The sequence below is a fragment of the Drosophila mauritiana genome, chromosome X (assembly GCF_004382145.1).
Source record: "Drosophila mauritiana strain mau12 chromosome X, ASM438214v1, whole genome shotgun sequence".
Taxonomy (NCBI): Eukaryota; Metazoa; Arthropoda; class Insecta; order Diptera; family Drosophilidae; genus Drosophila; species Drosophila mauritiana.
Genome location: NC_046672.1, coordinates 5,494,979 through 5,518,739, shown reverse-complemented (window position 1 = coordinate 5,518,739; position 23,761 = coordinate 5,494,979). Strand labels below are relative to the sequence as shown.

At 46.2% G+C, this 23,761-nt stretch overlaps 2 protein-coding genes across 6 annotated transcripts; one reads left to right on the top strand and one right to left on the bottom strand.

Annotated features, from left to right (window-relative positions):
* The first annotated feature begins 3,518 nt into the window (after positions 1-3,518).
* Positions 3,519-12,568, top strand: LOC117146851 (myogenesis-regulating glycosidase). Of its 4 annotated transcripts, none has more exons than XM_033313412.1 (6): positions 3,519-3,948; positions 6,451-6,611; positions 9,459-9,627; positions 9,689-9,784; positions 10,300-12,145; positions 12,216-12,568. In XM_033313412.1, exons 1-6 carry the CDS (start codon positions 3,583-3,585, stop codon positions 12,350-12,352), a joined length of 2,775 nt encoding a protein of 924 aa, XP_033169303.1. In that variant the 5' UTR covers positions 3,519-3,582; the 3' UTR covers positions 12,353-12,568. The 4 variants fall into 4 exon arrangements, with proteins under 4 accessions (XP_033169303.1, XP_033169305.1, XP_033169307.1 ...); XM_033313414.1 differs by lacking the exon at positions 3,519-3,948 and adding an exon at positions 5,705-6,118; XM_033313416.1 differs by lacking the exon at positions 3,519-3,948 and adding an exon at positions 6,040-6,122.
* LOC117146850 (A disintegrin and metalloproteinase with thrombospondin motifs 7) lies at positions 12,468-22,423 on the bottom strand. 2 transcript variants are annotated; one of them, XM_033313410.1, is made up of 12 exons: positions 21,862-22,423; positions 17,564-18,159; positions 17,379-17,498; positions 16,777-17,324; positions 16,609-16,707; positions 16,434-16,547; positions 14,576-14,722; positions 13,934-14,499; positions 13,746-13,873; positions 13,315-13,689; positions 13,071-13,248; positions 12,468-13,017 (listed from the first exon to the last, which is right to left on the bottom strand). In XM_033313410.1, exons 2-12 carry the CDS (start codon positions 18,050-18,052, stop codon positions 12,725-12,727), a joined length of 3,057 nt encoding a protein of 1,018 aa, XP_033169301.1. In that variant the 5' UTR covers positions 18,053-18,159; positions 21,862-22,423; the 3' UTR covers positions 12,468-12,724. The 2 variants fall into 2 exon arrangements, with proteins under 2 accessions (XP_033169301.1, XP_033169302.1); XM_033313411.1 differs by lacking the exons at positions 12,468-13,017; positions 13,071-13,248 and having other exon boundaries at positions 13,498-13,685.
* Positions 22,424-23,761: the final 1,338 nt, after the last annotated feature.

Below are 23,761 nucleotides of genomic sequence, written 5' to 3'. Positions count from 1 at the left end.
ATTGCACATTGTTCGTTAGTGGCTCGTTGGTGGGGGAAACCGAACTGCCGAATACTCCGCCTCTGAGTCCACACACCACACATCTCCTTCGGTTAGCTTGCCATATTCCGGCTGGTCAGTTGTCGGGCCTCCGGAAACTGTGCACTCAGATTCGTGCTGGCCCACTGCTGCACCGAATGCCTCACCCACATATATTGTAAAGTATATTTGGCACTGATATATATATACATTTATATAATTTGTACATTCACAAGCAATTGCAATCGCCTTGGCTCTCGATGCTCCAATTTGGGATGCGGATGGGATGGAATGGAATGGGAAGGGATGGGATGGGATGGTCGTCTGGTCCGGTGGTTGGACGAAGTTGGAAAATGTTAACAGCAGCAACAAAAATGTTTCAAATGTTTTCGGCACTTAGCACATAGAGCAAACACAGGCACCAATTTAGATCAAGCAGAACCGACGATTCTCATTATACAATATAGATATATATATTACACACCAATCACAGACATGCGTACATTATAAACAAAACAAAACAAAAGCAACAAACAAACAAACAAACAAAAATATATAAAAGAGTATATTTAAGCCAACCTCAGCGTAATATTTAATTCGTACTTTTCCAAATACCCTTCGTTCCGTTTGTGTTTGTATATTTTTTGCTCATAGGAAAGCAGCGGCTAAGGGAGATCTTTGAAATAATGAATTGTAAAAAGTCAATTTTAATTATACACAAATATACATCATATATATATACATATGCGTAAATGTTTAGCAAACAAATCAACAGAAATTGATCATTTATTTATTTGTACGTACGTAGGAAGGCCCAGATCGAACTCAACTGAAACGCAAGAGATCAGAAACCAGAGATCAGAAACCAGAGATCAGAAATCAGAAATCAGCAAAAGAAAAGCGGGTTGGCACCAAGCAAATGCTAAACGAAACAATATAAATCTACCAGATAAATAATGCGATGAAATGTTGAAAATATTGTACTCATTCGAAACTTTCTATAGAAATTGTTAGTTAAATATAAGGTAACGTTAATAGTTATTGAACAAATGCAAAAGCGAGACTCAAAACTAAATAAGCAACTCAACTAAAGTCAACTCAAAGGCGAACTCAAAAGTAGCGTAGAAAGAGACGGCAGGCTGGCGCAAGAAAGAGAGGCACAACAGCTGAGCTTTTTCCCCTCACGCCGGAAAACCACAAGAAATCACATTAGGAAAATCCCAGACCTAAGCAACCTTAACATTTTCACACGATTTAAGGCATAACATAATTACACATCCGCATAATTATAGAATGGCATATAGGCATACATTTATCAACGATGCAAGTGACGTCTGCTTGTGATATTTACAATTTACACGATTATTATGATTAATTTTACACATATATTATTTAATTGATTCCATATCTCGTTCGCATCTGTATTGGATTTGTTAATCTCTCGTAATGTATTTATTATGATTAGTTATAGTCCTACGTTAATGTGAATTTACAATTATGTTTATTATTATTACTCTCTCGTTTTCCTTCTTATTATTTTTTTTGTCCCTTTTTTTGGCCATTTACATGTAGCAAGCGCTTAGTTTAGATTTGTGTGTATTCCATATAATAATTAATAATACTATGCAACTAACTCTCTTGTTGTTTATTTGATTATTCTTTCTGTGTCTCGTGGCTGTTGAGCAAACAAAAGAAAATGTGTTGGGCGTCTCGGGGATCGCGAAAGCATATAGAAGCCACATATATCGAGAAAGTATATACGCTAACAAGAAGATGCATTCCTTAAAAATTACGATAGACATTATCAATGTTTTCTAAACACATTTAATACGACAACAAACACAGCTCGGCGAATAATAAATAAATCAATGCGTATGTGAACTGGAACATTCATCAAACGTATAAGTGTACAACTAAACTAAATGAACAAATTTAACAAATTTATCGAAAACAAGCATAATAAAAGCAAATTGCATTTTTCCCCTTTTCAAAATTACTCAAATCATTTATTGTGCGAAACGATTTTCTCTTATCTAGTGGTTTGTATTACTTGTATCTTTTTTGCTCACCTAAATCAACTTAAGATTGAGCGTAGTCATCAGATAGCCATGGCAAAAACAGTACTATTTATTGGCTTATTGAAATTACTCGCACATAATTCGAGAGTTGACCAACTTTGGCGCTGACTTTGAATCGCGAATTGCATGACAATTATTTACCTGTTTATTAATTTTCAAACGAGGCGTCTAAAGGTGTTTATTGATTCGCCATCGCAACTGGGTATTTGCAATTAGTTAGTTAGTTTTTAATACACTTCAGCGATTAGTTCCACTGTACTGGGTTTATCAGAAGCTGTAAACTTGGTTATGCCTGTTTTTTTTTGTGTTTCACTAAATCGGTTTATTACCGTCTCTAATATGTGATTCAGGCTGCGGTACAGTGGCAACAGGCTATGGTGGCCACACAATAGATATATTCAGCGTATTTCCAAGATAATTATTTCAATTTAAGTACTCAAATTACATATAAATTGAGATATTTCTATATCTAACCGGTAGTCGGTTACCTTTTCTAGTTACAACCGTACACATCCACATTTCTGCCCTTTCCCGTGGCAATGATCATAAATATAGTTCAATCGTCAAATATTTGCGCACTCTAGACAATTTATGAGTGCAATTTGTTAAACAATATTGCGAATTAGTTGTGGCATTCCGCACCGTGAGATTATCAATTTGCGGAGCCAGGGGGAGCAGTTGGATGTGGGTGGCTGGGTTGGTTTGGTTTACCTTATCAGGTAACACATGTAATTATTGAAAGGCGCTGCTCGATCGAAACGATCGGATCGGCGGACGACGAACGAGTTTGGCTCTTGACTTTGCCAGTTGATTAAATTTTGTTTGACTTTTTATATTCGTGTACACTTGGCGCTGGAACAAGGTCGAGAATTTCGCGGGGAGCGGAGAAGGGAGTCGGTGCGAGATTACGCCTAATTAGCCAGGCAAACAAATGCGATCCACGAAGTTGGCTTATGGCTAGAAAGCGAACTTAATTAACTCATTCAGTGGGGCAACAGTCGCAGAGTTCAAAGAGCTTTCAACGATGGGCAAACGGGGCGTATTAGCAATATCTGCGTAACCAGTGCAGCCGGATTACAAATACACAAGTACTCGGTAAGAGCTGAATTTAGAATTTCAAAAACCGAAATTTAATAAATTTTTGTAAAAATTCTGGTACAATTATATATATTTTTATATATTTTTACCTCTTTAACTGATTAATTTAGCCATAATACATATGTGTGCAACTGTGATTGAGCCTTTTTTTTCGATCGGTGTTTGCGATTATCGCTGGCCGATGATAAGCGCTGATTAAAGGCAAACAGCGATGGCAATCGAAGCCGCCCGCTCACCGCCCGTCTCCCTCTGTCCGCCCGCCAGCGCTCTCTTTCGCTCCGCCGGCGATTTCGGGTTCCGGTTGGCGCGCTCAACCCTTTTTTCATTCGCCAGTGGAACGCGATCGCGTTTGGAACGCAGCCGCTGGAACTGAGAAGCGGCCGGAGAAATGGCTCACACAACGCAATCGGGAGCCGCGCAGGCGCTCAACGGCCAGCATCCGGAGCTGGCCTTCGCGGACGCGGATGCGGACACGGACGGAGATGAGCGGAACGAGCAGGAGCAGGAGCAGCACCAGCTACTGGGCGCCATGCCCAGGAAGCAATCCCTCAGCGAGCGACGCAATGTGGATCTGCCGCTTTTGAAGATGGTCAATGAAAAGGAGCCGGAGTCGGCGACGCCCTCGCCGGAGGCCTTTGCGCCGGGACTTCGACGCAATTCGATATCGATGCCCTCGGGCATCAACGCTCTGGATCTGGAGGCACTGCGTCTGCGACACCAGATGCAGCCGCAAGATGCGCTGCACGAGGAGATTGTGAGTACACTCAGCATTGAATTCATCAGAAAAATCTAGCATTTAGCATTGAATTCATTTGAGAATATTTTGTACCAATGTAAAATGAAGAATCTGGCGTGGGAGGTGCATAAAAAGATTAGTTTACGACCCAGTTTATACCCATGAAAATTCCTCGAAAGACCAGTCGCTTCGGTCGCTCATTTGTTTTAAAAAATGAAAATTTACATAAAACATTAATCAAATTAAAAGATTTATAAGCACATTTGTATGCTTTTATACAAAATTCATTGATAAAGTAAATAAACTTTGAAAAGAAGCTGGCTTTAGAGGGTATTTAGAGTGCCGTACTGGCATTTAAAGCATCTCTTCTGCTATTTTTGCAATTTTTTTTTTGTTAAATATATAATTGCAGCAAACCAGTTGAGCAGTTAAGCCCCATTCGAAATTAAAATACAATGTGTAATTAAGCGAGGCGTCATCGCCTCTAGTCTGATTCCTCGCGCTCGCGAAAAGTTACCCAAAAAAAGATACAAACGTTAATTGAGCCTTAATTATATGAAGTTGGCAAACAATACACATGTGACCAAAAACCCGAAATTCAGTTAATAGTCACATGATGGTCCTACGGTACAAATGGGCACCATTAACTTAGCACATTCGGTATTCCAAAAAATATACCTTTTAAAGAATCGCTTAAGTGTCCATTCAATATATTAGTATATCACATTAAATGCCCATTAATATATGCATCGTGCTCCAAATACGAACTCATAGCTTCCGACATTTGCATAAACATTTATGCTAACAAGAAATTATCATTTAAAAACACTTTTATTTTGGTACAAATTAAAACGAGTGGCCGTTTAAGGCAACAACTTGTTCATCAATCTTTGAACTTATTATATAAGTATATGTTTTTTATTTTTTATTTAACAATTATGATTGATTGCCGATCTTTCGCACGAATATTTACATTATGCCGATCCCTCTGAATTCCAAGCTAGATTATCTGAATTATTAGCGCATCCGATATTTTTCCGTGGGAGATTTTGTCTATTATTTTCGATGTGTTAACACTCAAACTCATTACTGGTGTCGGGAAGTAGCGACGAATGCTGTGCGCTAATTATAGAGCTGCAAACAAGCCGACGGGCGCGGCGAAGGGGGCGTGGCCAGGCCAATGCGGCGTATGTGTGATGTGACCAAGCGATCAACTGTCGCACATCGAAAATATAACACATACGCAGTGTGGTCTGTGTGCGCAATATGCCCGAAAGTATGCAATGCGAAATGCAACTTCTTTGCTGGCAGGCAAAATTTCAACTTTCGAAGAGAATGAACAGCAAATATTAAAAGGGGAGACATAAATGTCACACCACGACAATTTAATTAGACATATACTCTCAGTTTCTGTTTAAGCTATTGAAATGAAATATTTGATTTGTTTGGAATATGCAGCTTTCATTGCTCGAATTGCTGGCAGTGCATCCATATTTATGGCCATTCGTCACGAAGTAAGGCTAATATACCAAGACGTCGCCAATCAGGGTAGTCGCAATTAATTTACGACTGCCGGATTATTCTATCAAAATCAAATTCGCCGACTCAACTAGCTCGTGATTGTTCTGAGTGTGGGTGTCGATATTTCCACTCAACGCCGCGACGCGCTGCGACTGCGCTGCCGACGCCGACGGCGGCAGAGGCTGCGAGAGCGTAGCGATTAAAACGCATAAATTGAGGCTTCAAAAACAATATTCAGGCAATAGCGATCCAGCAATTATCAACGGTTAACAGTGCGATCGCGGCACTAACGTCGTTCGGATCGGTGGCCCATATAATTATTATTTGGCAACTCGACAATATTGGCGATTTGAACTGGGTCAACCATAGTTAACAACAAACTAATAGAACAGCGACTATCCTAATTAAATATAAACAATTTCATTTTTTTTACTTGTTCTGTGACTCAGTGAAGTGCTTGAACCTGAAGTTATTGAAAACCCATAATATAGTGCTGTGATAACATAAGTATATTGCTTGGTATAATCGCTGAGTGCCCGCAATGAGCTCACCCAACAGCCGGTTCATCCTCTCGAGCGTTCCCATCGAGGATCAGCACCATCCGGCACCCAAAGCCAGAGACGCCGCCGTTGTGCTCGACATCAGTGCGGCTACGGATAAGGATAAGGCAGGTACTAAGTGTGGCCTGCAGCTCATGACGTACTCCATTCGAATCGATGCCATTTTTCCGGGCTTGCGGTTTACTTGTACGGAGACACCTTGACGGGGTGCTCAGGCGGTAACGCCTCCGTGCTAATTGCACTCACCTTGCCCAAGTGCAGGTGTCAAAAGCCCAGAACCCATATGTATATGGATGGTTGGGCTATACCAGCCAACAAAATGCCGTACTTTCAGTTACAGTCGCCTGCTGTTTGCTGTTTGCTCTACCAATCCAGCTATCTGTTTAGTGTAGCAAAAAGGAAAGCTGTCTGTTTGGCTATATAGATTCCACTATTTCAGATAGCCGACGATGCGACCTCCAGCCTGGGCACTCCGGCCACTCCGGATACGCCGGGCACTACGGCGCCGACGACATCGGCCAATACGCCGGATAAGGCCATCAATTTCGCCAACGATGACAGCGATGACGAGTTCGGGAACGCCAGGAGACCAGTTCACCGGTGAGTGATTAGCTCAACTACAACTACTGATAACCAAACTAAGTAGCATTCACATATGATGTAGTTCTTGTATTTAAATAATTGTAGCTACTTTAAACTTTGGCCCACGCTGTCGCTGGGCACTTTTGCCATTTGATTCAGCGGGGCAATTAGATTAATTAATCGAAAGTCGCTGCCTTTTGTCTCCGAACGACAGTAATTCAATTGTGGCGTCGACTGCCAGTGGAACGTGCCTTTCCCCACATTCCGCCCACCACACCCGCCTCCCGCCCCATTCCGAGTATCGGTTGCAACTACTGCCCACTTCCATGCTAATTCCGCAGCGATTTTCATTTGACTTTTCCCCGCCTCGACACTGCGAATTCCTATGATTACCCACATGGAATCGCCAAGGTGTTGGACCAATAGCAGTTATTATCAAAGTGATTGGCATCCAAATGGCGGGTGTTAAATCAGTTCAGCTATTTGCACACCTGAGCAATAGTTACTATCAATTATATCTCGTAGAGATGCATAATTTGGGGAAAGTATCTATTACAGAACTTTCTTTGCAGCTCAGGTTTTATTTGTTCATAAATATTTACGGGTTTGAGTGTGCTGACACGGCATTTAATTAATCCCAGATTAATTATCCGGTTTTATGTCAATTCAAAGCAGTTCAAACCAGCCGATTCGAATGCTTTGCATACTTTTTTCGAGAGCTCTCTTATCAGTGAATGCATTGTACACATCGAGTGATTGCAAATCAGCCTAGCAACTCCATAGTTGCATCCTAAAGATACAAGGAAAACTATTAGAGATGCCCCAAAAGTTCCCTACTCTCTCCGAGATTTCTCCAAAGATTTCTTCATACTAATTCCTCGGAAGAAAGGGTATACACCTTATGGCTAACTATACATATATGTACATACGTACATCTTGAGTTCGCCGAGATTTCTCCACAGACACACGCGATGAGGCAATTTAAGTGCTTAAGCACATTACAAGCGGAGAAGCGACCGACCGGGTGTGGGTCTCCAATCTTCTCCAGCGGCTGATAAGTTAATTTGGGGGAGAGGCAGCTCCACCGGACAGATCTCTGGAGCTGCGGCATGAGCGACATAAGCGGACCTCGGCTCAGTTGTTGATCGCGATTGGGCGTGATAGCATCCGCATATCTCCAAGTGATATATCTATATTCATACATATATCTATATCTATATAGAGCTATATAGTTTATATATCGGCTATAGGCACCGGGGAGTGTTTACGACTTCGAGAGCAGCCAGCCCAGCCGCTTATCAACTGTAAATAAATCAGGCCAAGCAAGTATATATATGTACACATGTATATAATTATAGAGCACAATATCAGCTCCACAGATTTTCGTGTCTCGGCTTTTTTCGTAACTTTTCTTTATTATTATTTTTTTTTATTTTGGCTCTGTGCGGTTTTGTTTGCGCGAGATTTGCATACGCCGACGGAGCGAAAAGTGTGCGTTATGCAAACAAAAATTGCTCTGGGTAACCGGGAAGTGGGCTTAACGACTGTCTTCCGCCCCCGATAAGGGCGATAAGCCAACCCCGATCGTGTTGCAAGTTCAGGGTCCATTCGGTTGCATCCACCAGGCAGCACTCACCTCTATCTTAGTCGCTAGATCTATCTGCTATCTGCTAGAAACTAACAAAACTGATGTGTTTGTTATATTTTTATTTGTTATAAAATATACAAATATTTCCACCAATTGCAACAGCTGCGTCTGCTCTGCTTATCAGACTCATAAAAGAATTAAGGTTCCATTGGTGTTTGGTACATACAAGCATATGACTACCAAAGGGACAACAAGGGATAAATTTATTGTCAAAAATATTGCGAAAAATTGGTCAAATTTAAAATCTCAAAGCTGAAATGGAAATCTACTGGAAATTATATTGCGAGTACAACGAGATATTGCATTCCATATTTGAGCTATTATTTGCAAAGATATCGATAAAAATTTGACCTTATGTGGACAGAAAATCACTAAAACGATTTTTGGCACAACTTCACTATTTGCAAAAAGGGTTTTCTTCATAACTTCGCTAAAAATAGTCATATTTCTAAAATAATGACTGTTTTATATAGCTTACTACCAAAGCTAACGATCCTTATCACTTTTTGGAAGCATTACAAAAATTTAATTTTTTTTTATTTTTTTGCATTTTTTGAAATTATCAAAATTTGCAAAAAATGGCCCAAAAATGGAATTCCCATTTTTGGACACAGTTCGATTGGAAATTTAAATACAAACTCAACGAGGTATGGCATTCTGTACTCAGACAATTATTTTTAAAGTTGTGGCCAAAAAACGGATTATTTTATGACGGAAAATCAAAAAAATTATTTTGCCAAAATTAAACAACTTTAGGCGACCATTTTTGTCATAACTTGACTAAAACTGATCATAAAGTGGAAAGAATCACTGTTTTGAGCAGCTAATTACAAGGGCTAACCATCCCTATCACTTTTTAACCGATTCAGGGAAACTTTTTTTTTGGCCAATTTTTGCATTTTCGGTAAGGGGTTACATCATCAAAATTGGCAAAAATGGTCAAAAAATAGAATTCCCATTTGTGGACACAGTTCGATTGGAAATTTAAACACGAGCTCAACGTGATATGACATTCCGTATTCAGACAATTATTTTGAAAGTTGTGGCCAAAAAACGGATTCTTTTTGCGGAAAATAGGGATTACAAATGAGGATAATCCATGGGTCCATGGGCAATAAGCCAAAAAAGTTCCAACCACTAAAAGAAACCATATATTCATTTTGAATATTATTTCATTCATTTTCAAAGGCATTGACTTTTGTATATCTTTTTTGCAGAGATCGTTTTCGGAGCCGGAGACGCGCCTCGATTGCTCCTCTGCCCGCCCTGCGTTTGAACAGCAAGGAGATGTTGGCCAGCGACTTCGATAGCCACAGCCTGGCCTCCAACCAGGCCTCCATCACCAGCGTGAACTCGCTGGCCAGTTTACTGCGCGAGAAGATGCAGGTGAGTTGACCCCGCTCGACCAGAGATCAAAGGTCAAGTAATTAAACACCAATTTCCACAGGCTTTTCCGCAGCTGATAAGAAAGAAGAAGCGCGAGACGAAGGACTACAAGATCAAGATATTCGTCATCATCATGTTTTTCATCATCATATTTCTGGTAAGCAGCAATCATCAGCACTCATTCACTCATTCATTCACTCATTCATTCATTCATTTATTCATTGAGTCGAAGTGCGAATCACTAGCATAATGAGTGATCATAAACATGATGCAGAGCTTTTAATAGAAAATTCTCAATGAGAATTTGTAGATTAATTCGCAGAGGAAATTCTTAATTTCAATAAGACAGTGACTTTGCATTTTCCGCTGACTTAAGCTTGTCAAAACGAACTGAAGGCATTCCAACTAGCTGCAGAAGATAAAAGTACTTTTTTTTGGTTTGGCGATAAAGAGTGATCGAATAATTTGGCCCGATGTCCAAATGGATTTTATGAGCTCCCGAAAATAAGTGTTGAATTGTTAAGCCTTTTATCACAGCGCCTTTTATTTCGAGCGACCTTAGAGCGTGCCACTTTGACATGGCTACTTAAAGATACTTAGGGGGCTACAAGATATAAGATACAAGATACAAGATACAATATCTTTTCAATTCGAATCCCTTTATCCGCACAGATCGGCTATGCCTATGTGGCCTACCACCAGCAGGTGCTCACGCGCAGCTACTTCCAGAAGATCAAGTTCAACTCGCACGACCGCATCTTCCGCATCCTGAGTCACGAGGACAAGGAGGTGATATCGGGTCAACTGGGCGTGACCCTGGGCTTCGACACGGCGCCATTCCATTGCCTGGAGGAACAGCGGCGCAGTGACGGCAGCGTGTGCATCGAGTGGAACGGAGTGGCGCGACTGCATCTGAACTTCGAGGACAAGGGCGTCTTCCGGTGCTACACGCTGCAGTGGCAGGCACTGACGCCGGGTCTCCTGCCCACCGATTGCTACGAGCTGAAGCGGGACAATGGCCTGTGGTTCGGCGGCGGGGTGACCAAGGGTCAGGAGTGGTCCCTCAGCTATGCCAACTTCGATTTTGCGCCCTATGCCTCCGGCGACTCGAAGATCCATCAGTTCGGCAATGGGGTGAAGAGGTACTTCATCAACTCAATCGGCGTGGCCATGCAGGTGAGCGAGAAGACGCCGCTGCAGCTGGGCGTCAACCGGACGGAGAATCGCTTCTGCCTGCGCGCGGCCAACGATGAGTTCACCTTCGTGAATCACCTGACGCCGCTGCCGCAGTTGGACTACCGCATCTGCACCACGGAGGACATGCGCAGCCTGCACATGCTGATGACCCAGCAGAGCCTGTGGGATGGCCTCAAGGAGCAGGAGTTCAAGGTGCTGCACTCGCTGCTGGAGGAGCCGGTTTGGAGGATACCGCACACCGAGCTGCCCGAGTCCCTCAACGAATCCGCCATCTGCGACTACTCGGAAAGTGCCATTGCCATGGGACTGGGCCACATTGTCATCAATGAGTTCTGGCAGGAGAACATTGGCGACTTTACGGTGGACAAGGCCAGGTTCCCCACCCTCAAGGACACCATCGATGTGCTACACAGGCGGGGATTCAAGGTGGTCCTGACCATCCAACCGTTCATCAGCACGGACAGTGCCAACTTCAAGGATGCAGTGAAGCGCAAGCTGCTGATCTACGAACGCCACTCGGAGCGGAGTATTCCCGCCCTGACCAGGTACAAGAGTAGCTCCAGCGCCGGCGTTCTGGACATAACCAACAATGCGTCCGTTCCCTGGCTGCTGGAGAAGCTGCAGCGCCTGAAGGAGGAGTACGGAGTGCAGAGCTTCTACCTGGACCTGGGAACGGGCTACAATCTGCCGCACTACTACCAGTGCCGCCAGACCCTGGACAATCCGGACACCTATGCCAGGCTCTTCACCGCCAGCCTGGAGGGCGCTGGCCTAATGGCCGTCTCCACGGCGAGTGTGGTGCCCAAGCCACCCACTTTCCTGAGCACCCCGCCGGCGAACGCCACCTGGGAGGGATTGAGGGAGACCCTGGGCGCTGTGCTCAACTACGGCGTCATCGGTTACCCGTTCGTGCTGCCGGGCGTGATCGGTGGCGACTATCTGCTGCAGCGACCGCTCTCCAAGATGGTCAGCTTCTATTCGATGTCCCAGCCACCGCTGCCCGATCAGGAACTCTTCATCCGCTGGCTCCAGCTGGCCACCTTCATGCCGGCCATGCAGTTCAGCCACCTGCCGTCGGAGTATCGCAGTGATCTGGTCACCCGGGTGGCCCAGGAGCTGAAGGAGGTGCGCCAGCTGATCGTGATTCCGCTGCTCAAGAAGTACCTCAATCCGTCGATGAACGAGGGACTGCCACTGGTGAGGCCGCTCTGGATGATGGATCCCCACGATCCAGCCTGTCTCATCGTCAGCGATGAGTTCTCCGTGGGCGAGGAGCTCATCGTGGCGCCCATCCTGCATGCGAACCGCGAGGAGCGCGAGGGTGAGTTCAAGCAACAAGTTGTGAGCCCTTGAGCCAAATACTTATTAATTTGTGCATATCCATTTGGCAGTTTACTTGCCGCAGGGCGTGTGGAAGGACGGTATCGATGGATCGCTGAGGAAGGGCAGTCGCTGGATGCACGGCTACCGGGTGCCGAAGGACAAGATCGCCTACTTCCGCAAGATGCCGGACAATACGCGGTTCTAGGAGCACTCCATAAGCTGATGCACCTGATGCACTGCATCCATTCTCCCAGCAGAACCCATGTGATATCAACTACATAGAGAGAAAGTGAAAGAGAGAGAGAGAGAGAAGCCGGCAATTCCGCATACATCTATCTGTATTGAGTAACCTAAATACTATATATCGATAAGCCCGCGATCGTAATACATAAGATGCCTTATCGCTAGTGCCTAAGCGTTATCCTAAGCCTATGTAATTTCCATTTTTTAGTTTTTGTGCGTGCGTATAGTTAGTTAAGTACATCTGGGATGATCGCCTACTCGCTGAATAAATATGTTCCATTACAACGCACTGGTCCTCCTCCAGTGGCGTCAATAAATAGGGAGTGTGTCTGTGCTACTTGGTCCTGCAGATCGGCAGCGAGGATTCGCAGGGCTCCGTTTCCGGCGGCTTCTGCAGGTGTCCACACTCCGCGTCGGCCACCACCACATCGTGTTCGTCCAGACAGACGACGGATCGCCGGCGCTGAGGTGGCGCCACGGATCCAGCTGGACGACAGGTGACCGGACAGAATTGCCAGGGACCTGGCCACCAGTGGGCAGGACATGGCTGGTCGCCACATCCTCGCGACTGCCGGGCAGGTCTCTTGTTCTTGGCATGCGTCCAGCAGGGCAGCGTATCTCCCAAAGCTATGGGAAGATTGCGTTTAATGGGCACTTCCCAAGCGGTTCGTTGGACTCACCCTTGCCGTTCTCCTGGCAGATGGGCTCCCGGTGCTGCACGCCACCGCCGCAGCTGGCGGAGCACGCGGTCCAGTTGCTCAGGCGCCACAGGAACTGCCTACCAGCGGTCACATTCAGCGCGGGCAGGGTGAACTCGTAGAAAATGCCAGCGTTGCTCTCATTGCCGCGCACAATCGCCTGGAAAAACCCGATGAGAGCCAGTGGATATCTATCTTGCTGGAATTTGTAATGTACACCACTCACATATAGCGATATGGAATGCTGGATGGGCTGAGGTATTGTGATGGTCTCCTGCTCGTCGACGCGATCGTAGAGGCTCTCGGCGCCGGCGATCTCGAACTCGCCGGGCATGGAGATGAGGCTATCCCCGTTCAGATAGAACCTATCCCCGCCGCCCGTGGCAATGGCAAGGAAGTGCGGCGAATTGGCCAGCTCGCGGATGAGGATGTGCCGCGCCCGTGCCGGTATGGTGACGATCTCCACGTAGGCGCCGTCCTTGGCGGCGAACGGATCCGTGTAGGTGTCCCTCACCGGCTCGCACTGATCGCCAGAACCGCCGCAGACACCGCACCGATCGTCCTGCACCTCCGAGTCGACGATCCAATCGCAACCAACTTTCTGAACAAGACGCGGTTCGCGATCAGTTATCGGACATTGGATTCGGAATACCCTACCTTGCAGATGCCGTCGATGCACATGTTGTTCGTGCCCAGGGTGCAGGGCGTCCCGTCCAGCACCGTGGCGCCCCAGTTGGCGATTATCGTGTCGTCTACGTCGCTGCAGAACAGCTTGCAGGGATTATCTAGGGGGAGGTGATATCGAGATCTCAACTAAGCATCGTATGGTATGCTGATGAACTCACTCTTATCGAAGAAGGGCAGCCACTTGTAGGTGGCACCCTGGTAGCTGACATTGTCGAACCGAGCACACTGCTGCGCCCGGAAACTGGGCTCCTCCGCAGGACACGGCCGCTTCCGGCAGATCTTGTAGCGCTTCCGTTCGCCAATGCAGAACACACCGCCGTTGGCCGGCACCGGATTGTCGCATTCCCGCTGCTGCGTGGACACGCCGCCGCCGCAGCTCCGCGAGCACTCGCTCCACTCGCTCCAATCGCCCCATCCCCCGTTGACCGCCGCCAGCTCCTCGCGGCGGACGCACTTGCCGTTCTGGCACCACTTGTTCCGACCGCACAGTGTGCCCGGCGCGGTGGGCCGCATGTGGGTGACGCACTCGCCGTTGACCTTGCACCACAGCGTCGAGCAGAACTCGTGGGGGGCGGAGCAGGCGCCCACCTCGCTGTCCGTGGTCAGGTTGAACTGCAGGCGGCACTGGCCCCTCGCATTGTACCGCATGCCCGGCAGCTCGCCCGTGTAGTTGTACTCATCCAAGGGCGTCGGCGGATCGTCCAGGCACTCGCCCAATCCCTGACTGCAATCGTTAACGATTCAAATGTGTGAGAGATGGGCTCATAACCAGTAGCTACAACCCATGAGAAGATACTTACTCCAGGAAGTGTGTGATATACTTGCGGCTGCAGTTCGACCAGCAAACCTGCAGGGTGTCCGCCCCAAAAGTGGGCGTCATGATGTGCACAATGGGACCCACGCGCGGATGGCAGCCGATCTTCGCCGTATCGTGGAACATCCCGAAGCTGTTGTTACGGAAAAGAACAACCCATTTGGTTACAAAAGAAACGCGATTTGATGGAAACAAAGTTGCCAACTGTCCGGGTGAGACAGCACATCGCTCCAAAACCTGATTATTTCAATAGAATAATGGCCAATTGGGAGCAAATCGCTGGTGAACAAGCAGCTATATCCGATTAAAAGCACATAAGCGAAACCAAAACAAACCACCTGTTTTTGTTTTCCCGCCCAGAGATATTCCGATTCCGGTCGGCTTACACAACCCATCGCCGCTATATCTTGGCCGGAGATCAGGGAGATCGGGGCGGTCGGATCCGCAGAGGGGGCGGTGAGTCAATCGCGGACCGAGCACGCTAGACTGACTGACGGCCCCTGGGCTGCACTGACAGAAAAGCCGAGTGAGTTGGTAGAAATATTGCTCAAAAGTAGGAAAAACTACTAATTTCATGTGCAAACTAATCAACTCAGTTGTAATCAATTTAGTGCATAGTTTACTTTAGTATAGTATATAGTGTCTAGTATGGTAGAGTAGTATATATAGTACTATCTGATTTTTTCCAGTGAGCTCTGACACAGTAGGCGACCCACAGCCACGGACCAGCCACTTGGAAACTGGAAAACTTGGCAACATGGCACGAACGATCGACCCAATCCAATCCAATCCAATCCCATACGATCCGATCAGATCCATTACGATCCAAGTCCGCAGCTCTTCGTCTCCCCCCACACCCCCTTGAAAACCGGACCCGGCTGTCGTTGGGTGTGAGTTGAAATGAGTCGGAGTGTCTGGGTGTGCCGACGGATCGAGATTCGATGCTGTGACCACGGTGAATCACATGGAATCACATGGAATCGTCTAATTGCCGGCAATAGAGCATTATTGTGGGTAATGAAGGAGGAGGAGGAGGAGGAGAGCACACAGTTACATGGAATTATTGCATAAGTATCCAATAATTTGGAACCTGTGTATGACAAGTGCATCCCCTTCAAAGTTCTGTGGTACAAAGTTTGTACTAAAAATCCCAACATAGCGCCAAAAACTATGCTACGATTATTAACCAACAAGTTATTAGCCATATTTAGCTTATAAAACAAAGATTTGTACTATCATATTGCGAAACTCAAACGTAGTGATTGAATTGAAGTTTTTTAGGTTGCTCTGGATGCATAGATTCATTTGAAACCGTGACATTTGGTGACTCCAAGTGACTGAACAGTGACTGGGCGGTCATCTCTGTTGAGATCTCGGTGCCTCGACTAATTGAGTTTGAATCGAGCAGGAAGCCGGGCCACCACGAGCTACATATAAATCTCGATCTGGCACTGAATCTGTATCTGCATCAGAATATGTATCTGAATCGGAATATGCAACGCAGGCGATCATTGTCGCTGAAAATGAGACACACACGCAGGTGTCAAAGCATCCGTCGCGTCCACTTAGCCGCCTCGTTTGAAATCGAGCAACTCGTGTACTCTTGGCTTCTTGCTGCTGGCTGCTGGATTCATTCATTAAACGAATTGGGCTGGCCATAAATCTTGCCCAGGGGCTGGGGATCGGAAATCGCATTGGCTAGCTGCGCGTGGGGCATGCGAGTTGGCCAACGTCTGGCGCCGCAGGTGGCAATGCAAATCGCTGCCGGCTACCTCTTACACATGCTCCTGCCTCGCGCGGAGCAGCTTAAATTCAATTTGGTGATCATACTCTTGGTTACTTACTTGTGGCCCAGTTCATGGGTGATGGTGTGCGAGAGCATGATGCCATTGTCCTCGTTCACGCTGCAGGATTGCTTCGGCTTGCACATGCCACCCACGTTGGCCAGGCCGAGAGTCCTGCGGATGACATGGATATACTCGTTGATTCGGAACCCCCATTCCATCTAATTGGACTCACATGCAGTTGTTGGCGCAGATGTTCTTCCGCGTGATGAGGATGGCCACGTCGTGGTGATGCGGATCCTTCTCACTGCCCTTGTTCAGTTTGTGCTGCCAACTAAGGAAAGATTTCATTGGGAAAATATAAAACAGGGAAGCGACATATGTTATATGTTATGAATCCCACCTGCAGAACCGATCCAAGTTCTTCTGCGCATTCTGCGTGAGATTCAGCTGGAGCTGGGACTCCTCCTCGTCCAGCTGGATGATGCGCACCACAACGATCTCGATGGAGTTGCCGATGCTGGGATCCTTGTACAGCGCGGACACCATGTTCATAATGGTCAGCAGGTAGCCGTTGAGGTCCTTGTGGAACGCCGACATGGTGGCATCGGCCACGATGAGCGTCTCCACATGCCGTGGACTGCTGATGGATCGCCTGCGCCGGGGAATCTCTGCATGATCCGGCTCTGTTTGGAACTGCGTCTCGTACTTGAACTTGGTGTGCGGAACTCGGTGATTTTTCTGCTGATGATGGTGGTATTTGTGTTTATGATGATGGTGGTGGTGGCGCCTAATTTGACGGCCTCCCTGGACCTTCACCTTGCCCCTGGCCTGCCACTCCAGTCTCGTCTCCATCCGCCGGCGTGGCTCCCGCGTGCCGCAATTGCTGACCTCCGCTCCGGATCCCGATTTGCCGCCCCGCTTGCGCTTGTTCCGCTTTCGCGACGAATGCTAATGGATCGATTATCAGGGGTATGTAAACAAGTGGAGGGTTAGCCAACCAACCTTCGGTTTGACGGAGGAGCGCTGGAAGACCACGTGCGGATGCCCGTTGACCGGATGCGGCTCGTGCTCCTTCGAGGGCTCGATGAAGTACTCATTGCTGGCCGTCCGGATGTGACCCACCTGGCAAAGAGTGATCAGTTCGGGCAGAACACACAAGATAAAACATCATCATCCGGGCAACTCACCAGTCCGGCGCAGGTGGAGATGGCCACATTGGTGGCCGGTTGGCCGCGCACCTTTCCATGGAAGTGGCAGTTGAGGTGCCGCGATGTCAACGGTGACCGCGTGCGCAGATCCCGCCGGTGGCGCTCCACCACCAGATTCGGGGCCAGAAAGTAGCTGTGCGCCATGAGCTCCAGATGCAGTGTCTCGTTCGCCAGCGGCACCAGCAGATGCAGGTCCGCCGCCTGGGTGTCCCGCTCCGAGTTCAGGCTGCGCCTCTGCCGATGCCGCCGATGATCCAGTTCGTGTGCGTACTCCAACTGGTGGGTCATAAACGCTCCATCGGAATGGACGCGTCGCGGCACCACCAGCTGCCCCTCACCCGCCGCCAGTTCGTCGGAGTGGAGTCCGTAAAGCGGACGTACGCCACCGCCCTGCGTTACCACGACCAGCCAATAGTGGAGCAGCAGGCCCAGCCAGCGACTCCTGGTCCACATCCTGCTGCACGCCATGCTCCTCAGCCCGATCCTAGTCCACAGCCCTAGCCGTTATCCAGGCGTTGTCTCAGCAGCATGGCAGCGGTCGCATAATACGGAGCTTGGGCTGGTCAGGAGATCAGCTGAAATGGACAACGTATCAGATGTATCTTTTATCTAAATAGATTGTTTTAAGATTCTAAAGATTTCCGTTTTCAGTAGCCAAATGGATAATAGTTATGATGTCGGCTGTTAATGAGGCAATCAATCTTTGAAGTACTGCTGCGGTTTTTTGCCGATCATTGTGGTTGCCATGTGGATGGACATGGCGCCATCCAAACCCACAACGTGTTGTTGAAGCAATCAAATCCCTCGATTCCAGCCCAAACCCATCTAGAGACAATCCGATCTGGGATTATTGCGGATTGTGTGGCATACGGAGGCCATAAAAAGAAAGAGCCCACTTCCAGATACAATAAATAATCGGTGATTTGGCTTTTTGGCTTTTAGCAAACGCTTTCGAGATGAAACGCAGACAATGGATGGGCGAACAAAAAATATGGTAGACAAAAAAAGAAGACACGGGCCATAAAATTAAGCAAATTTTGTTGTTTTTTTATTTTTTTTTTGAGTGCGGCGCTTCAAAGACAGCAACAACCATAACAACAAGAACAGCAACAACACACTATCAAAGCAACACGACAACTTAATTATTCAAAAGTTTGACGCAGTCAACGGCGCTCTTCTTATCACGATCACGATTTGTAATTTATGATAAATGTTGGCAATTCCATTAATAAAATTTAACAAAAGCTCATTAGCGCCACAGCAGCCGATTTGCAGTCGAAGGAGAAGAGAAGCCGAATATCAGACTCCTTTCTTTTACTCAGCGAATTCGCATACCCTGTAAATCTGATACTACTATAATTATTATTAAATATTAGCAATATGAGTGAGCTCACTTAGATTTGAATTTAAGCACGTACTTAGTTTATATCTTAGTTATATCTTCAATATCTTCAATATCCTCATATGATATGTAGATATAGATACTTTGTATACTTGTAGATACTTTTCAACTTCATAGCTACGCCCGCCAAAAAGTCGCAGCTACCCCGCCAGTGCGATGACCTTGACAATGGCGCCTGCGGGCGCTGGTGCCGTTCCTAATTCCGAACTCATCGCGGCCATAATGATGGCCATAAAATATGCGCTTAAATATTGGGTATACCCGAAATTCCCACTCGCCCATACCGCCCATCCCGCCCATTCCTGTTTCGAGTTCGATTCTGTGTGTGTGCCAATCCCCGAGTGGCGGCGAAACTTGAAAGACTGGCCAGCCAAATTAGCAAGCGCCACATGATCGTACATTAAAATGTGGCCATTGTCCAGCCATCCGTCCATCCGTTTGTCCCATTATGCTGCAGTGCCTCCGCCGGCTCAATGGAGTCGAATGGAATGGCGTGGCGTGGCTGCCAGTAGGCGCCACTCTTAATTATCAATCAATCAATCACTGCCGCCCGACGACTCCCTCCATTGAATGTCAGCCAATTGATTGCAGACTGTCTGCCACGCCCCTCACCGCCACCGCCCCAACGAGATTCACATACACATATGTATGTATGCCCCTCCACTACTTTTCTACCCCAGGACTCGCTGGCAAATCCTTGGAGCTGTAATTTATGACTTGGTTTTCAAGATCAGCGTCGCACCTTTGAATACAAATAGACGGCTAGCCCAATTTGATAACGATTTTATGTGGATTTCAGGTACTTCCCCTTTATGCCAGCAAACCGGATAGCATCTGTTGGAATAACTTAACATATATTTGATGCAAGAATTCATTGAGAAGGGCAAATTTCGTGGAACGACGCGCCATGATCTCATGTGCGCTGGACTCCTCCTCCATGTGCGATGCGGTTGCTTTTTCGGGAATTTCACTTGAATTCGATTGCCAGTCGATGGAGTCAAGATGGAACCACCTCCGCATATTGATAGTCCAGCCACTCTTAACTATTTTCGACGCCTCATTCCACACGTTGGCGTTTCATTATTTGGCTTAGTTCGATCTTCAGGCGATTTGTCGGACATCTATCACTAGATTTGTCACCTCCGTTTTTTTTTTGGTCATCCAGCGCCATCGATCATCGGATATGTCGAATATTTATGCTAATGAAAGACCAAATCAAGATCGGATACACGTACTCCTCCTCTTTCCTGGCGGCCACGACCACATACGAGAAAAGCGAAAAGCAAAAAGCAACAAAGATCCAAAAAAATAGTAAGAAACCGACCCTCTGGCTGGCGAATTTCCGATTTCACTTTGGTGGAGGCCTCCAGCCGAGAGGCGAAGCAATTTGTACGCCCACCATCCAGCCAGTTGGCCAGATCGGATCCAAGAAAGAGCGCCCAGCACCCAGTTCCAGACTTTGGGATCCAGACCAGGCCGCCAACCGGACCAAAATGGATCGCGCAGTTGGATGTGGATGTGGCTGTTTTTGGGGGGTAAGTTTTGGGCGATCGGAGATCGGGGATGGGGGCATCTGTGGCTCGTTGGAGCTCCATTGATGTGTCTTGCCATTCATGCATTGTAGTTTCATTGAGGAACTCAGACAGACGCACATGGAGCAGACACACAATTTCAGATTTGAAATACCCTGTAAAACGGGGTAGTTATGGCTACAAATATTTAAAAAGCCTGCATAGCATGGATTTTAATATAGTAATATTCCGTTAAAACAATAAGTACTATTTTAATAATAGACTCAACTTCGATTGCACTGATTTGGCTAAGTACATGCAGGGTATTAATAGGTCGTACCGCCCAAGTTTGCCTCCTTTCTCGTTTCTTTTTCATTTATGGCGTTTTTTTATGAATGAAATGAAGCTTTTCACGTAAAACGACGATTCCATATTGCTCGCTCGGCTTCGCTTGGTTTGCTTGGTTGGATGGCTGGCTGGCTGGTTGGTTGGTTGGGTTCCCCACAGCCCCATAGCTCCCCCGATCTCTGATCACCCCCCTCGACCGCCCCCCTGATTATCTGGGGGGCCCCGCCCTCGCCGGATCGCACGTTACTCCGATGATTTCGCTCCTATCTGGGGGCACATTTGAATCTCTATGGCTTCGCTGGCATGTGGGCCGAAAATGTATTTTTATGGCAGCGGCGTCGTTCGATTTATTATTTCATTTGTTTTCTGTTTGTGTTATTTGGCGTGTAGTACACACATGTCTGCTGGAAAGAGTCTTTATCTTCACTCATTTTTTCTTCCGATTTTTTTTGCTTTTGCTTTTCGCACAGCCATTTCTCATTTCTTGGGGATGTTCCTGCCGTTTTTTTTTTTTTATTTTTTTTTATGGACGGGCCAACTGGTCGCGGCCAAAATAAAAAATACAAAATACTACGAAGCAGATCGTTTGAATTCGGTTTATTTGTCATGACATTGTGGGCATCTCGCCGCTTGTGACCATACATAACTGGCGGTTTTTTTTATTTTTTGTTTTTCACCGTTTTTGGGAGTCGCACTTTTTTGGATTTTATTTCTGTTTTGTTGTCTGCGCGATAAAAGTGTGTGTTTTTATACGATGTCTTCGGTTATTCGGCTGAGATCACACACAGGAAATTGGCTGTGCTGCGAAAAGGGCGAGGGAAAAGTCTGAGATGCCAAGAGACAAGTTGGTTATTTACTAGGTGAACCTAACCATAAGATAAATTGCCTAAAAACCGAAGTAATCTAGAATGTAATAAAGTAACTAATAACTTTCTCGATATCGAGACAGTCATTCGACTAACAGATACCATCGCTGGATCGAAGATACTTCGCATTCTTCGGATGCCCCGACTCACCGATTCCGAATTCGAACTGGAATCCAATTCCGAGAGGCGCCGCTGGTGAAGCCCGCAAATATTTTAACCGCAAACAAAAGCAAAAGCCCGTCGGCAGCAGTTTAGCTTTATTGTTATTCTTTTTTTTATTATTTCATTTAGGGGCGGCGATTATAACGCCAGGTAGGAGAACCCGGGCCCAGACAGCCGCTCTTTCACAACAATGGCCGATGGCCGATGATTTCACAAGTCGCGAACGGAGGTTCGCAGGCACAGGTAAAAAAAATAAATACCCAAAACAGGGCAAAAAAAAAATTAAAAAGGCGCGTTTTCAAAAACTTCGATATTACGATTTGAAATTCGAATCAATCACACACGCACACACACACACGCAAGCCGAGTCTTTTGGAGTCTGTATTGGAGGATCTAAGGAAAACTGTCGTATTGTCCACACTGGCGTTTCAACTGGCGTTTCCGTTCTTCCCGGCTTTGCAGCGTTTTCCCTAATATTTTCCCAGCGGCTCTCTGTGGGATGCGAGGCACAAGCAGCGCGGGTGAAAAGATATCGTGCAAATACAAAGTGTCGAGAGTTGTGTGTTGCTTAAATAGATTTTCCTCTCGATCGGTTCGAACCGCCCGGCTCGACGTCGAACCTGAGCCAGTGTTGCCAAATTGGCTATTCAAAAATTAAAAAAAAAAAAACATAAAATTAATTTGAGTGCTTTCTAAAAATAGTTGAATTATTAATATTTAAGCAAATTCGATCTTTTTGCGTAATTATAATAGTGTTACCTTGGCGTATAATTATATTTCTACTTAGCCTGAAAGGCTTAGAGCCCTTCGAACTTCAAAAAGTGTGCTACATTTGTTTCATACTTAGGATTAACTCTATTAAGGATTTGCCAGTTTAGTCGTTCCGTAAGAAGCACTTGCTCAGCACTGGCTTGATCTCTTGCAACAGGTTCGAGCCCGGTTCGATGTCGAACTTGGCTTGGCCAAGACAGAGCGCTCTTCGCGTTAACAGTGAAAATAAAGCGCATGTGTCCTTGGCCAATCAGCTGGCCAAAAAGAGTTCGGATAGCCCAAAACCCATGTGCTGGAGGCTTTCTTTCCTTTCCTTTTGTTTATTTTTCTACTTGATATTCATTCTGTTAACCATTTTGGTTAACAGCATTGGTCTACAGAAACCGTATTCGGTAACATCGTTTTCGAAATCAAAATTGGACTCTCCAAAGTGTAGGCTTTTTCCAAAAGGAATAGCTTTTAATTCCAATTTGAATCTCTGTCATAGCACTCTAAATTTGAATTGCAACAAATTGGAATGAATGTGAAAGTTCTTGGACCAATCAGAATCCTTATAAAAATGATAGCTCTTTTCCGATAGTTTATATTAACTCTACTTTCATATATTTAATATATTATTCGCTTATTTGCAAGTTATATTGCTAAGTTATTAAGTTTTGCTTCGCTCCTAAAAGTAGGCAGTAAAAACAAATCCATATTGTTGCTCAATGTAAATATATTATAGCAAAGAGTTACGAATCATTAAATTCCCATGAAATCCTTTTAGTTTGTTCTTTGTAGCCAGCTTTCACTGTGGCATCGCAGACTGTTGCTATGCGTGTTTGCCGTATAATTATAATCGTATCATGCATATCTGCTTTATGGCGTCGATCCGCAGAAATTACTGGCTTATCGCGCTTCTTCCAGAAACTGCGCCACTGTCCAACTCCGCGTAGTGGAGTGCCAGGTCCATGTCCATCTCCATGCCCATGTCCGCATCCATGGAGGCGGCCGATCAGGGGGCGGTGTATTCCGCCAAGGACACACCGTTAAATGCGCACAATTGCCGGCGGGGCAGAAAAACAAACCAAGAAAAAAAAAACCGAAGGGGAGTAAATTGTTGAAAATTATCACATAC

What these genes read in the sequence shown, in the direction of transcription:
- LOC117146851 (XM_033313412.1), top strand. Translation starts at nt 3,583, where the DNA reads ATGGCTCACACAACGCAATCGGGAGCCGCGCAGGCGCTCAACGGCCAG. An exon ending in TACTGCGCGAGAAGATGCAG is followed by an intron (nt 9,628 to 9,688) that starts GTGAGTTGACCC and finishes CAATTTCCACAG; the next exon opens with GCTTTTCCGCAGCTGATAAG. An exon ending in GAACCGCGAGGAGCGCGAGG is followed by an intron (nt 12,146 to 12,215) that starts GTGAGTTCAAGC and finishes TCCATTTGGCAG; the next exon opens with TTTACTTGCCGCAGGGCGTG.
- LOC117146850 (XM_033313410.1), bottom strand. Translation starts at nt 18,052, where the DNA reads ATGGCGTGCAGCAGGATGTGGACCAGGAGTCGCTGGCTGGGCCTGCTG. An exon ending in GCTCCTCCGTCAAACCGAAG is followed by an intron (nt 17,325 to 17,378) that starts GTTGGTTGGCTA and finishes TCGATCCATTAG; the next exon opens with CATTCGTCGCGAAAGCGGAA. An exon ending in GCTGCCCTTCTTCGATAAGA is followed by an intron (nt 13,874 to 13,933) that starts GTGAGTTCATCA and finishes ACCTCCCCCTAG; the next exon opens with ATAATCCCTGCAAGCTGTTC.